We start from the raw sequence: 16,665 nt of genomic DNA on the forward strand, positions 1-16,665 counted from the left end.
TAGAAGGAATGTGGAAATCAAATTTTGAAACTCTGAACTACATCAGCGAGGACTCAGAGCAGTATCGTTACAGATGTCACTATCCTCCTCAAAAATTTAAAATATCCCATATTGCCCCATAAGTATGCTGTGCAAACTCAGTGCTCTCCGTGCACAATCTGGGAATCACTGCCTTCCAGTCCAATAGAACAATCCCTTTAGAAACTAGCACACAGAGCTGTTGCATATGCCAACAGGCATAACTTCACTGCCTTCCAGTCCAATAGAACAATCCCTTTAGAAACTAGCACACGGAGCTGTTGCATATGTCTAGCAGGCATAACTTTAAATTCTAAAATAAGCATATATAAATCTTTTAAAATTAGAATATTAGAAGAGAACTTACCTAAATCAAAATCATACATACAGTAGGTCATCAAAATGTCATGAAGCAAAATCAACCCTGGATTATCTTGGCCTTCATAAAACTTGTTTGTTCGATCTGTTCTGTTAACATCTTTTTCTGCGGATGAAAATCATCATATATTTGAAAACTTTTCAAAAAACAGATTTTTATAAAGCTTATTATCTTATAAGAACAAAATTATTTTTCTTGCTATAAATTTCACTCTCTTGCTGACCTTTTACTTAATGAAAAAATTCATCAAATTCCATTTCAGACATGCAATAAAGTAAGATTCTAGAATATTTTCCAAAAATCAGTCCACTTCCTCATGGGTATATTTTCAAATATTTCTCAATTCTTATCTAAACACAGAAATTTTTCAATAGCAGAAAACAATTTTAATTAATTAAAAGTAACACCAATAATTCATATTAGTTAGCAATAAAAATGCCAGTCATGGATGCAGGTGATAGGCAGGGTTACTTGAAAATAGTAATTTAAAAAGCTACTATGCAATCAACTATAGTCAAAGAGATTTGTTTCATTCATATTTGCTTCATTAATTATCAACTTCTTTATCAAGTTCCACAAACATCTTCAGGACAAATTATTTCTCATATATACATTATTCAGTTTACATATTAGTATAAATAATTTATTTTTATTTTGAGAAAATGAAAACCCACATTGTGCTAGCAATGATTTCATGACATTAAAAACAGATTTGGAAACATCACCATGAGTGTATCCCCAAGTTGTACTGACAATTCAATTCACAAACACTGATAACTATTAAATGCAGCTTATTGTGGAAGACTTTACAACTAAAAGGTATTCCCCAAACAAATCCCTTAGTAAATTAGGAAGAAATAATTTACAGAAACGCAGTGTTTAATTAACTACTCTATAATCAATTCTGTTTAAAAATTATAATATGACTTTTATGACCTCCCCTCTACCCCCTTAAAATGAATAAATTGAAAACATTCTCAATATAGGTACTCCTGCTGTTTTTCAAAAGTCTGCATTACACCACTTCACTTTTACAAAAGATCTACATCAGCACCTGTTTTCACTAACCAAAAGAAATTCAAAGATTTTTACTTTTATGAAAAAATAAAGAAAAGTGAAAAAAACTTTCAGGATTTGTTTTGCAGAAAACTGGTTACTGAGGCAGCACTTGCCCTGGGTAGCAAGAGTGGCCTCAGCACACTTCTTTCCCAGGACCTACACTCAACATCTCGGCATCATGCCACCACAGCTCTGAACTGTGTCTGTGGGCATCTGTGCTGTATCTTGATTGATTTTGTGCATCTGTTAGCAAAGAGCCTAAAAGAGGTTATTTTTTTGGTCTGGGAATGCTTAAAAAATCTTCCATATAAGTTAATAGTAATTATTTCTCTGCTTTATACCATTCAGACTTATGAAAGTTCTCACAGGAACACTCTACTTTCAGATAGCAGGGTAAATCTACACTTGTGAAGAAATAGGGAGGTATTTTACAACAGAGTAGAATCTAACAATAGAAAATGACGTGAGTTTAGATTCTGTAAGGGCATTTTAAGAAAATAGGAGACAAATATCATAGCTTTCTATTAAAATACACTATATTAGATTTAATAAAAGCAAGTACATATGTATAGAATTGTGGATACATTTTTCAAAGAAAAGCAATACCAAAAAAAAGCATAATGAATGTAAAATTTCATTTAAAAACATCAAAATGGCAGCACCTGGGCAGCTCAGTCAGTTAAACATCTGCCTTCTGGCTCAGGTCATGATCTCAGGGTCCTAGGATAAGGCTGGTGTCGGGCTCCCTGCTCAATGAGGAGTTGGCTTCTCCCCCTCCCCCCCGTGCTTCCCCCCCACTAGTTCTCTCTCTCAAATATGATCTTTAAAAAATAAAAATAAAAAACATCAAATTGTTTCACTCTCAAATCAGTGTTGATAAATGGGTACATAAGTTTATGTTTTATTAACTCAAGCACAATTTACACAGTCATGACAATACAGAGTATCTGCCTTAACAGGGGTTCTTAAACATGGTAAAAATTATTTGTACCCTCATGAACTATCTGCATTTCTTTCCTCTTGTATATTTAGAAGTGACATGCCAGACAGAAAACAAAAAGGGATCAAAATGATATATAAAAATATTTTATAAAGAAAGTACTTCTAGAAACTATTTCTAGAAAGAAAATTAGTACTTAAATTTAGAAAAAAAAAAAAAAAGAGCCCTCATTAAATCCAACTGTCCCTCTAAATTGATATAGCTAAAGAAGACTGAAGAAAACACAACCGTATCAACATCCCCATTTTACAATCGCCATCACTAATCTGAAGTGGGCCCCTAATGCTGCCTGGCAACATGCTTTATTTCATTCATCCATTCCTTGTCCCCATTCACATAACTATTTCGTATCTTCTTTGTCCTCAAGCCTCCAACATGTTATCCCCTCCCAACTCAAGCTGTCAGATGAGGCCCTTGCTTCCTATTTCTGAGAAAACGGAAGTTATCCAAAGAGAACATCCACAGAATCCTGCTATTTTAACCACATAACTGCATTTGTATTCAGACTCCTCTCCTATCACTCTAAAGGAGCTTCCAGGATGGTGGTTAAGTCCAACCCCTCCTCTACTGCATGAAATCCACCCTCTAGTGGCTACCCAAAGATAATGCCCTAGTTAATTCTTGTCTCCCTCTCTAGTTTGTTTTTCTTCCTACCTGGTCCATTCTCACCTAGCTTTTAACCATACTGTTATTTCTCTCATCTTCATCAAAGCCTTACTTAACCTCACTTTCCCCTCTAATGACAGCCCATTTTGTCTCCATCTGTTTAGAGCAAAACTTTTATTTTTTTAAAGATTTTATTTATTTATTTGACAGAGAGATGACAAGTAGACAGAGAAGCAGGCTGAGAGAGGGGGGGGAAACAGGCTCCCCTCTGAGCAGAGAGCTCCATGCAGGGCTCGATCCCAGGACCCTGAGAACATGACCTGAGCCGAAGGCAGAGGCTTAGCCCACTGAGCCACTCAGGTGCCCCTAGAGCAAAACTTCTTAAAAGAGCTGTATTGTGTCCAAGTCCACTCCTCCTGTTCTCTCCTGAACTCACTCCAATCAGGTTGTCACTCCCACCACTCCACCAAAACTCCCTCTAATCAAAATCTCCAGTGATCTCCTTACTATCTTCTACAACAGTGAATCCAAGTCTTCAGCTCACTTGACATTCTACTCATTCTGCCCTGAAATACTTTCTTCACTTGATTTCCAGGACAAACTCTCAGAATTTCTTCTTTTCTCTGGCTCTCTTTTGAGTCTCTTTTGTAGATTTCTCCTAATTGTTCCTACTTATCAGTTAAAGTATCTCAGTGCTCAGTTCTTGGACCCCTACATTTTTAAATATATCACTTCTCTGGCAATGTCATCTGGTCCCCCACCATCTAAATGTTTAAGACCTCTAAATTTCTATCTCCAGTGAATTTCAGCCCTATCTACCTTCTACTGTACAAATTAATATAGGAACATCTATGAGACATTCTCACACTTAAACATGTCCAAAACTAAGTTCCAAATATGCCCTTCCAAACTTGCTTCTCTCATAGTTTTCTGTGTCTTAATAAAAAACCCAAGCCTCCATTCCTCTAGTTACTCACCTTAAAAATTCTGGGGGATCGCTTTTGACTCTTTGTTCTTCTTGCCCAACATTTACACACACAGACACACACATATTAAACTTTGAAAATACGTATAGAAACCAACACTGAACTCTCCCAACTACTCACTCCATGCCACCCCTCCCAAAGCCAAACTAATTCTAGCCACACCAGTCTCCTCCTTGTTCTTCTTCAAACATATGGAGGCCCTGAGGCAGAAACAAGGCTAGACCATGTGGTCCCCCTGTGTTCAGAATGCCCTTCGTCCAGATAGTTGCACGGCATACATTGTTTCTTCAAGTCTCTATTCAAATCTCATTCACTCAATTGCTAGGCCTTCGTATCAAGCAACCATCATCATCTCTCGCCTGAATTATAGGAATAGCCTCACATGATCTTTTTATCTCCTCCCTTGCCCCCACCAGGTATTCTCCAGACAAGAGCCAGAGAGTGATTTGTTCAAAAGTCAGATCATATCACTCTCCTGCTGAAAATCCTCTAGCGGCTTCCCCTCACACTCAGAAGAAAAGCTCAAGTCTTTACAATGAACTATAAGGTCCTCTGTGATTTGTACCTATTCCTCCACTATTTCTCTGATCTCATTAGTTTCTATATCCTATGCCACCTTGCTCTAACCACATTTACCTCTCTGCTTTACTTCAAACATGCAGAGAGCCTGGGGTGAAAAATAAGTCTAACATCTGTTGTTCTTTTCTACTTGGAATGCCCTTCACTTAGATATTGGCATCTCACCCTTCCCCCTTTAAGTTTCTACTCAAATATCACCTTTTCAGTAAAAGCATTCTCGGGTCACCCAAGTTATAAGTGCAATATCACACATAAACTTCCCAACCATTTTGGCTGCCTCATTTTCTATTTAGCACTTATCACTAACGTACCACATATGTTACTTATCTTGTTTGCTGTCTGTTCTTCCCCACAAGAATAGAAGGTCCTCGAAGGTAAGTATTTTATCTGTTTTGTTCACTAATAAATCCCCAGAGCCTAGGGGAGAGCTATATAAAAGCCACATAAGAGGCATTAAGTAAATATTTACTCAATCAGTGTACTAATGTTTAAAATAAAACGTGATTTTCAAAAAATTCTTGGTGATTCTAGCATACAGTCGAAGTTAGGGATAAAGACTAGGATTCCCAGGCCTTCTTATCTGCCTCTTTTTCTCCCCCAGGTGACATTATCTATTTCCATGGATACTTATACTGATAATACCCAAATTTATATCTCCTAACTAGATTACTCCAGATTATTCAACTAGCCACTTGACTTTACATTTCTATGTCTCACCTTAAGCAATATGTAAGTAACACTTAATTCAATTTCACCATACCCCTATCTCCTCATCTCCATTAGTGGAACACCAAATGCCCAATTTCTCAAGTCGAGAAATATAGTTCAATTCTAAATTCTCTCTTTCCTCTTCATATCCTACATTCAATACATCAGAAAGTCTTATCAATTTTATCACCAAAATATAAGCTGAATGCATTTATTTCTCTACATCTCCATTACTAGCACCTATTGCTTAGAGTTGTTCCCACTTAATTGGTCTCCTTGTTCCTATTCTTACCTTGATTCAACCCACTTTCCAAACAGCAGAAATACTGATTTTAAAATATAAATAAAATGGTCTTGCTTAAAATGCTCCAATAGTTTCTCTTCACAGTCAAAGTAAAAATCCACCTTCTTGGCACTAACCGCAAAATCTGCAGTTTACCTGTGTATTTTCTAATAAAGCAAATTTATACCAAAGAAAACAAACAGAAAAAACGCTTTTGGTAATCTTTCCTAAAAAATACTTTTGAGAAAAACTACTCTAGTAGTTTTTAAAAAAAATTTTTATTATTATTTTTACTAACATATATAATGTATTATGTGCCCCAGGGGTACAGGTCTGTGACTCATCAGGCTTACACACTTCACAGCACTCACCATAGCACATACCCTCCCTATGTCCATAACCTAACCACCCTCTCCATACTGCCTCTTCCCCCAGCAACCCTTAGTTTGTTTTGTGAGGTTAAAAGTCTCAAACAGTTTGTCTCCCTCCCGATCCCATCTTGTTTCATTTTAGAAAAAGAATGCTTTAAAACCAACTTATTATATACACTTCTACTGGTAGAAAAGCATGGTACAGTTGAAAGGCTACTGAATTAGGAATTAGACCTGATTATGAATGAGTCTGGGCAATGAAACTAACTCCACAGATGACAATTTACTAACCTTTTCTGGGCTTTTGTTATCTGCTAAAAATGAAAGAATTGGACTAAAGTATGGCCCAATTTAAATTATACTATGGGGATTTAAAACATCTACATTTTTCTTCCAAGTTCCTGTAAAAGTGAGAATAAGACACAAGACAGATAGAGAATATCAGAGCCTTTATCACTGTGGCCTGATAAAAAAGGGAAGATGATATGACATGTGGGAAGAAAAGGCTTGAGGGGTGCCTGGCTGGCTCACAGTCAGCAGAAGCATGCAACTCTTGATCTCTGGGTCATGAGTTCGAGCCCCCTGCTGGGTGTAGAGATTACTTAAATGAATAATTAAAACTTTAAAAAAGGAAAAAGAAAAGGCTTAAAATATTGAATTACTTAATCTGTAAGATCACTTCCAGCTCAAATATTTTATGTTCAAACAGTAAAAAACAGTTCATTACCATTTTCCCTACTAAAAGTGAAAATAGCAGGAGACTTCAACTGAAAACCTCATATAGTCCCATGCCTCAAGACTCCCAACCTTTTGCCTTAACCCGAGGAAAGACGCAGTTTATTCTGGTATAATTTATTTTTTAGAAAGATAAAGTTCTTTCACAATCAAAAGTACTGGGGCAGTTGGCAGGCTCAGTAAGAGGATCATCCAACTCTTGATCTCAAGGTTATGAGTTCAAGCCTCACACTGGGTGTAGAGAATACTTATACGAATAAAACTTTACATTCAAAAGTACTATCATCAAAAAGATCTCACTGGGAGGGGGAAAAAAACAAGACATCAGAAAGGGAGACAAACCATCAGAGATTCTTAATCACAGGACACAAACTGAGGGTTGCTGGAGGGGAGGGACGCAGAGGGATGGGTCACTGGCTGATGGGCATTAAGGAGGGCAAGTGATATAATGAGCACTGGGTGTTATAAAGACAGATGAATCATTGAATTCTACCTCTGAAAATAATATACTGTATGTTAATTAATTGAATTTAAATTTAAAAAAAAACTCATCATTTGTCTTTATGTCTACAAATGAAACCAAATTGGGGTGCCTGGATGGCTCAGTCAATTAAGCAGCTGACTCTTGATTTTGGCTTAGGTCATGATCTCAGCATCCTGGGAAAGCCCCACAATGGCCCTGAGCTCAGCAGGGAATCTGCTTCAGGATTCTCTCTCTCCCCCTGCCCTTCCTCTCACCTGTTCACATTCTCTCTAAAATAATCATTTTTAAAAGGGGGTGTGTGTGCCTGCATGGCTCAATCAGTTAAGTGTCTACCTTCAGCTCAGGTCATGATCCCAGGGTCCTGGGACTGAGCTCATCATTGGGCTCCCTGCTCAGTGGGGAGTCTGCTTCTCCCTCTGCCTCCTCCCCCATCCCCCCAACTTTGTAATAAATAATTTTTTTTTAAAGATTTTATTTATTTGACAAAGAAAGAGTGAGAGAGGGAAGAGAGAGAGAACACAAGTTGGGGGAGATGGAGAAGCAGGTTCCCCGTTGAGCAGGAAGCCTGATATGGGCTCAACCACAGGACTCTGGGATCATGACCTAAGCTAAAGGCAGATGCCTAATGACTGAGCTATCCAGGTGCCCCTAAGTAAAATCTTTAAAAAACAGGGGAAAAAAGCTACCAAACTGGTTATGTTGCACTTTCTAACCATAATCCAGAGATTTTTCTTCTTCCATGGGAAGGTAGTATTGACCATGGTGGTAAAAACATCCCCCATTTTTATTTATGAAGCTATAAATAAATCCAAAAGCAATTATCAGAATTTTAAAAATAAGTTCCGCTACTATCCAAAGTTATGCTAAAACTATATAGAGGCTACTAGCTAACAAGATAGTTAAGAGTATTAAAATTGGGTACTGCCACTATGTGATCCTGAACAAGTCATTTATGCTTTCAATGGTTCAGTTTTCTTTTGTAAAATGGAGATTATCAACAAAAACTTAGAGACATGTACAGCAGTAAATATGCATTCTCTAAATAACTTATACCAACCTGGCTTTTATCATAACAGCTAGGTAACCCAGTACTCACTCTTTGGAAATAAGTCTAATTCTTTCAATGTAAAATTCTGTCAAGCATCTCTTTTTTATTAAATAGTTACTCCCATATAATAGTTATACAATTCTCAAACACTAACAAAAATTTGTTATCTGAAGTCATTTATTAAAAAAATGAAATATATGCATATATTTAGAGATGGTTTGGAGGGATATAAACCAATGTCTATTAACTATAGTTATCTCTGGATGACAGAAACAAAACTAAACTTTATTTTCTTCTTTTTGCTGGTCTATAGTTCCTAATTTTTCAATCAATAAACATAAACTTACTGTAATAAGAGAGATAATAATGTTTTAATTAAATTAATTCCATAAGCAAATAAACCTTTTTTAAATTCACATTTGGAACTGGAAACGAAATATATCCGCACTTAACTGACCGACTTCATATTCCTAATGGAAAATGAACAACCAAGAACATCCAACACACATTCTAATGTACTCTCCAATGGCAATATCTCTTTTGAGCCCTAGCTCACATATATCTTCACTTCTTAAATCTTAACAAGACTTCATTATAAACCCCCCTCAGGCATTTCCAAAAGTATGAAAAAATTACCGATAAGACTTCTATAATCTCTTAACCTCGAATTTCTCTTCTCTTGTTCTTCGCTGACAGATTTCCACTGTAGTTTCATCCTGAAGTATTCATCACTACCGAAAACAATTTTATACCAAAAAAAGCTATGAACACGGTATTTTTAAAAATTGTGACTGGGTTTTCCTATTAACAATGTATCAAAGCATTTATGATGCTAGTGAGCTGTGAGGTTATAAATATGATAGTGAAATGTTTAAAGTTACAATATGTATGTGAAAACAAAGGAAAAATTAAATAACCTTATACATACTATAAACTTTGCTTAAACTACCAGAATAATTTATTTGGATCTGATTTTAAGAAAACATTTACCTCAGTCCTTAAAATGATTCCTAAAATTATTCTAGTTATTAAGTATTTTAATGACTAAAGTTTCTGAATAATTACAAATACAAATCTACAAATTGCTGGGGGTTTTTAATATGCCATAAGATTTCCATTTTCTAGCCAGTTTATTCACAAGCTTGTTAATATGAAATGTCTTAGAACTGGCAATTGGGGCAACTGGGTGGCTCAGTCAATTAAGTGTCTGCCTTCAGCTCAGATCACGGTCCCAGGGTCCTGGGATCAAGGCCAGCTCCCTGCTCAGTGGGGAGTCTGCTTCTCCCTCTGTCTCCCCGCCCTGGTCGGTGCTCTCTCTCTCTCTCTAACTCTCTTTCTCTCATATAAATAAAATAAAAAAGAACTGGCAAATGTGCTGAAAGAGAAAGGATTGTCTGAAAGTTTAAATATGCACATAATGATTCAGGGTGTGCTTTAAATCATAGGCTAGACTAATGAACTGGGAATTAAAACCTGGGAAGTTTGTCCAAGTTTCAAGTCTGAGGAATTACGTAAAAATAGAAAAGTCTTCAAAAAAAAACCCCGAAAGACTAGTTTATGCTACAAGAGTACCAGGAAAATAATTTAAAGCTAATTAACCTAAATAGTAAACATACTTCTTATGGAACATTTTTATAATTTCATAATAAATTATAAAAATAAGTATGAATGACATTTAAAAATCCCTATCTAATTATTTTTCAAGTATGCAAAAATGTTTTCACAAGGGAAATGGAATTTTTTTTACCATCTTTCCATGTATTCACCAACACAACTGCAGTGAGTGTTTGAAATGACTAGATTAAGTACAGAGCTCATGATTTTTCAAATAAATAGATGAAAATAAAATTATTTTCCCATACCTTCATCTGTTTAAAATAATCATCTAGAAGCTCTATACTAATTTGTATGGGTGAGTTATCTGAATTTCTTTGATCAACACACAGAAGATCTTACTTACGTTTTTTGTTTTTGTAATTGAATTCTTTCTTCCTTGGTACTGTCCCAAGGAAAATAACCCAAAAGAAATTTCCATGCTTGCTTTCTCAACGCATGACTCAGTCCCTAAAGAAAACATGCATATTAAGCACATTTGTAAAAAAGAACGCAATACTTTAAGTTCATAAAACTTGCATATAAATATATAGGGAGACTAATATTTGAGAGAGCGTTTTACAAATAAAATAGCTCATTTCAGTGAATACTAACCTGTTTTTCATCTCTAGATGCTGAAGATGTAAGCAGCTGCCAGAAAGCTTTGCAGAGTATACAGATTATACAGAAGGCAGCAGGACTGATTAGTCTTTCTAAATTCGATACTTATTAGATAAGGCAATGACCACTGGGTATACATTCCTTCTTCGTCTTACCCACAGAACTTCAAGTAAGGAAGACTCTTCCTCCCTAAGGTTTTAATGGTATCTCGTCCTCAACTCCCACCCAACCTTTAAGGGGCATCACAAGGATCTCACACTGTCCTACAGGGATTTTAAGGCATCATTCATCAAAAAGGAGTTCATTCCCGAAAAAGGGAGTTCATTCCTTGACTACCTCCACACTTCCCATAAAAAAAGAAAAATTAAATATAAGCAGTTTCAAATATCCTCATTAAGGTACTTACTCCTCTGAATATCATCTGCTTCATATTATCTACATTTAAAATTCTTCCTTCAGAATCAATGTTCTGGGACCATTCTTCCAGTGATACTGGCTCTCTCCTTTGAACAACAGGTCGTTCTCCCAAATCAATCTAATAGAAGATAAGCAATAAGGAGTACAGTTTTAAACAGTGAAATTATATCAAGGTACATGGAAACCATAACTAAAATACTATTTATTACTCAGGCATAAGTTCTAACATTCTAGTATCTTCCCTTATTTTCCAATGTCTAGTTTAAGAACTTTAATAGCATCTCATACATTTTCCTTCCTACAAAACATACAAATAACAGGGCTATAAATTCAAAGACCAGAATACATTTGCTATTTTGAGTTTTAATTATTTAAGTACAAAACATTCAACATGTAAATTCCATAAGAGACCCTTCAAATTAAATGCTATGCTGTATTATTTAAAAAGACAGTATTATTCCACTCTTAATATTCTAAAATTAGCTTTTCTTCCAAACTAAAATTTGTAGCTCTCAGAACTGAGTTATGGTCCATTAGCTCCACTTGGTATTTTCTACAGTTTTTTTAATTCAATTAACAGATGTTGGTAATTTAAAATGCCATTTGCAAGATAAGCCTTTAAATATTACAATTTAGATATTTATAATGTTCTAACTATGTAGAGCCTAGAATTGTAGCAAATACAAAAGTTTTGTTGAGCATATAAAGGTTTGCCATAATTCAGGGCCAAGATCCATCTTACTTAAAAAAAGATAAGATTCACCTAAGCATAAAAGCCCTAGAATAGAGTTCTATCTGTTGCTGATCCCTACTGAGAAAACATAAATTAGGAACAGAACTAGGAACAATATGTAATGCTCACTATTCACTCACTGCTATGCACTCAATGAAACAATCTGCTCACTATTATCAAAAAGTAATCAAAGAAAAGAGATCCAACTTAACAAACAGAAAGTATAAGCAGTAATCGATGAACAACCCAAGAATTTGGTGGCAGAACAAGTGTTAAGTGTTAGATATATCAGTTAGCAAAAAAGTTATAAGGATTATAAGAGGCAGATATAACCAAAATTGAGTTTTCTATTCTTATCACATTCAGTACATGTTTAAAATCTCCTGTTAAAAATCTAAGAGTTATAATAATATATTAATAAAAATCTTCACTCACTCTCGTGATGACTTCAAATCCTGGTTCTTCTTGTTGATTTATCTTTAAACCTGGAATAGCATCACTAAGAAAATCTGCCATTTCTGAAGGCGGTCGTTGATGTGTAGAGGGATCACTGCCTCTCAAACTATCAAAAATGTAGTTTGTGACTTTGGAAAATCCTACCATAGTTGCTGTATAAGGATCCTTTTTAATTTTCTATGTAGTAAGAAGAAAAATATTAGCACCATTAATTCAAATGAAGAATAAAAATATCTTACAGTAGGCAAAAAGGCCACATTTTTTTAAAGGGGGGAAATCAGAACTAAAATAGAGCGTTCTAGGATTATTTAAAAAAAAAATTTTTTTCTGGGAAGAATTTATATTTTCTAAGCCAATCTTCTCATTTGGTTAAAACAGAGTATTACACAGCAAAGTAATGCTACTGATCGAATTGCAGATGAACAAATGATTTGCAGGCTTTATTCAATCTGCATACATCACAAATATGCAGTGCTTACTTTCCATTGATGAATGGCCCACAACAGCTTTCTTCTGTCTAGTAGTCCTGCCTTTACAAAAAAAATATTTCTTAAAGTGTGCAGAACCACACTAGTCCACCAGAAAATAATCGACAGCTAAGTTTTAAAGTTCACAATATTTAAATATTAGCTGACATTTTAATCTAATGATATGATTAATAAATCATGCCAATGAGTGTAATCTGCTCTGGACAGTGCTGCCCTGGAAAACAGCAAAAGATTTTTCTGTTGCTAGAGTTCCTTCTAAATCCCAAACTGCCTATTTATTCATATTTATCAAAAACAGCTACTTTTTAAAGGTCTTTTAATGATTATTTTCACAACAAAAACTGTTCCCTAATTTTTTACTTTAATCAGTGTTCATCTATCTTGTTCTCCTTCCTCAGAAGTTCCCCTTTTATCCTGTTATCTTCAGAAGCAAGAAGATACCTGGGACAGAGTAAGCACTCATTGTTGAGTGAATAAAAAAACAACCATTTCATTAGTTTACATAAAAATTTGAGTGAAAAACAAATTAACTTTATTTCTCTCTGTGTTAAGTGCATATTTTTAGCCAAATGTAAGAATATACTCAAATACTTAAGGGGGAATTAGTTTATCATTACCCCAAATGAACCTATTTAAATTTGAAAATAAAAATTCAAACCATATTTTTTACCAAGTTTATCATTAATGAATTCAAACTGGCTTACCAAGTGACAGTGCACCTAGTCAGTAAAAGCTATGATAATAAAAAACTACTAATGTCCAATTTCAGTATTACAATAAGGAGGGAAATTGCCTTAAGCGTAACTAAGAACCAAAGAAGTTCCTGAGTCTTATAAATAATATGAAGCGTATTATTTCTATAAAAATTAGAGAATATTTCCATAAATGTTACACACAGAGACACTCGTGTTGTTCTGTATAAACAACGAAGTATAAACAAGAAAGTGAGAGGTAGGAGGTATATGAAATGTCAGATTAACAGATAAATACAAAACAGATTAAGAAACATACTTGTATTAAACCATATGCAGGTTCATCAAGAAGATTTTCAAAAGACTGTGAAAGACTTTTACTCTGACAATTCACAAGAAGTGTTCTTTTATCCTGTGGAGATCTGTAATAAAAGAAGGGATCTGTAGAAAATACTAGCACACTGCATTAATTACTACCTGAAGAATTATTAATGCCTAGTTACTTTTCCTTAACAACAAAAATCCCAAAACTCAAATGTCCAATTCTAGAACTGTTTCCCATTAATACAATATTAGCAAGTACTTAGTAACTACCTTAAAGAGGCTCTAAAACTACATGAAACATGAAATATTAAATTAACAAATATAAAAGAGTTGAAGTGTAATTTTATTCTGGATAAAGCCAAGAGGACTAAATTGTAATGAACCCAAGTTTTTGTTTATACTTATAGTAGGAAACCTTACAATCATTATGTCTTTATTATCGTAAAAATTAGAGAAAGTTAAAGCCCACTTTAATGTCCTATTTTGAAAGGGTTTCCAACTTCATTCCACAGCTTGATAGTACTGCAATATAACATATTTTAAAACCACAAGATAAAACAGATATTTTTTTAAAGATCATTAGTTATGCTAACCATAATTATAAACACACACACACGAACATATTTAACAAGGTTATAAATTATAAATGTTGTTAAGGTAACTATGTTTTTATTTCTTGCTTATTAAGCTCTAGAAGCAAGTTTTTCTTCACATTTCTTAATAACTGCAGAATAAATGTTTTCTAAATAGACAGTGAATTTCAAGTAATCAGATTAATTATCCAGTCTTTTTTCTATTCAATAAGTTTTATAACTTAGTAAGTTCACACAACTTTTCTGTATTTAAAATAGAGCTTAAATGTGTTATGTTGTGGCTATCTACTTCTAGTTTATTATAAAGGTTTGAGATAAGAACTTTAATAACAGTTATCTCTTCTCAATTCTAGCATAACAGGAAGCAACAGCAATGCTGGAGGGGATATGAACTCCAAAGCAGGATCTTACTCTTACACATTCACAACAACGCTTGATCTTCAGAGACAACGGTAACTTAATAAGCCCCTTGGCTTTTTAAAAGGAGATGAGGTTGAGTCATTTGAGGTAAGAAAAAATAATGACTTTTAAAATGTTCAATTTTCATCAAATGTCATTTTTCTGAACACTGAATACTGGGGTTGTGCTTAATATGAAGACTTATATAGTTCCACAAGGCATTTTTTAATAAATCCTTTAAATATAGCACCAGAAAAAGTAACTAATATAGCAAGATACATTTTCCTAGCACAGTACAGCTGGAACTATGGTTATTATTTTATTTCCAACAATAAATTAAGTCAAATTATTTATTTAAAATCCAAATAATAATTGGTCATCAAAGTCAAAACACTGGCTATGCATAGAGAAGGGGAACAAATGGGATGCCTGGGTAGCTTAGTCAGTTAAGCACCTGCCTTTAGCTCAGGTCATGATCCCAGGGACCTGGGATCGAGCCCCACATCAGGCTTCCTGCTCTGTGGGAGCCTGCTTCTCTCTCTCCCTGCCACTCCCCCTGCTTGTACTCTCTGTGAAATAAATAAAATCTTTAGAAAGAAAGAAAGAGAAGGAAAGGAAAGGGGGAAAAAAGGGAAGGGAACAAATATGCAACCTTCAGCAATCTGGGCTCAGATAGTTATTATGGCTCCAGATTTAAAACTGTACTCATTAAACAAACTAGTGATGGAAAGAAGCAACCACAGATACTTTTTTTTTTTTTAATAAAAGTTTTAAATTCCATCTGGTTAACAGTGTTATATTAGTTTCAAGTGTACAAGATAGTATTTCCTTTTTTTTTTTTAAGATTTTATTTATTTATTTGACAGACAGAGATCACAAGCAGGCAGAGAAGTAGGCAGAAAGAGAGACAAAGGGAAGCAGGCTTCCTGCTGAGCAGAGAGCCAGATGTGGGGCTAGATTCCAGGATGCTGGGATCATGACCTAAGCTGAAGGGAGAACTTTAACCAACTGAGCCACCCAGGTGCCCCCACAAGATAGTATTTCAACAGTTCCATACATTTCACTGTTTTGATTTTTATTTCCCTGATGCTGAATGATGTTCAGCATTTTTTTCATGTGTCTGTTGGCCATTTGTATGTCTTCTTTGGAGAAATGTTTGTTCATGTCTCCTCTCCATTTTTTGACTGGATTGTTTTTTGGATGTTGAGTTTAATACATTCTTTATGGATCTTGAATACTGGCCCTTTATCTGATCTGTCATTTGCAAATATCTTCTCCCATTCCATGTGTTGCTTTTTAGTTTTTTTTTTTATAATTAACATATAATGTATTATTAGCCCCAGGGGTACAGGTCTGTGAATCATCAGGCTTACACACTTCACAGCACTCACCATAGCACATATCCTCCCCAGTGTACATAACCCAACCTACTCCCCCCGACACCAGTAACCTTCAGTGTACATAACCCAACCTACTCCCCCCGACACCAGTAACCTTCAGTTTGTTTTGTGAAATTAAGAGTCTCTGGGACGCCTGGGTGGCTCAGTTGGTTGGACAACTGCCTTTGACTCAGGTCATGATCCCGGAGTCCCAGGATCGAGTCCCGCATCGGGCTCCCAGCTCCACGGGGAGTCTGCTTCTCCCTCTAACCTTCTCCTCGCTCATGCTCTCTCTCACTGTTTCCCTCTCAAATAAATAAATAAAAATCTTACAAAAAAAAAAAAAGGGTCTCCTATGGTTTGTCTCCCTCTCAATCCCATCTTGTTTCATTTTTTCCTTCCCTACTCCCCAAACTCCCCACTTTGCCTCTCAAATTTCTCATATTAGGGAGATCTTATGATAATTATCTTTCTCTGTTTGACTTATTTCGCTCAGCATAATACCCTCTAGTTCTATCCACACTGTTGCAAATGTCAAGATTTCATTTCTCTTTTTTTTTTAATTAATTTTTTATTTTTTATAAATATATATTTTTATCCCCAGGGGTACAGGTCTGTGAATCACCAGGATTACACACTTCACAGCACTCATCCAAGCACATACCCTCCCCAATGTCCATAATCCCACCCCCTTCTCCCAAACCCCCTCCCCCC

The 16,665-nt window shown here is 35.2% G+C and overlaps 1 protein-coding gene across 2 annotated transcripts in view; it reads right to left on the bottom strand.

The window, feature by feature from the left end:
• Positions 1–16,665, bottom strand: part of TBC1D15 (TBC1 domain family member 15) — a 79,430-nt gene that overhangs the window by 16,826 nt on the left and 45,939 nt on the right. Inside the window, exons 6-12 of one of the 2 annotated variants that reach the window (XM_082742840.1) lie at positions 13,576–13,678; positions 12,556–12,606; positions 12,056–12,253; positions 10,877–11,005; positions 10,217–10,320; positions 8,893–8,987; positions 386–502 (exon numbers count right to left, since the gene is read on the bottom strand). In XM_082742840.1, coding sequence (XP_082598966.1) covers positions 386–502; positions 8,893–8,987; positions 10,217–10,320; positions 10,877–11,005; positions 12,056–12,253; positions 12,556–12,606; positions 13,576–13,678 — 797 coding nt within the window. The remainder of the gene's footprint in view (positions 1–385; positions 503–8,892; positions 8,988–10,216; positions 10,321–10,876; positions 11,006–12,055; positions 12,254–12,555; positions 12,607–13,575; positions 13,679–16,665) is intronic. The other variant, XM_082742841.1, reaches the window with a different exon arrangement.

This window comes from Mustela nivalis, assembly GCF_964662115.1.
Source record: "Mustela nivalis genome assembly, chromosome: 7".
Lineage (NCBI taxonomy): Eukaryota > Metazoa > Chordata > Mammalia > Carnivora > Mustelidae > Mustela > Mustela nivalis.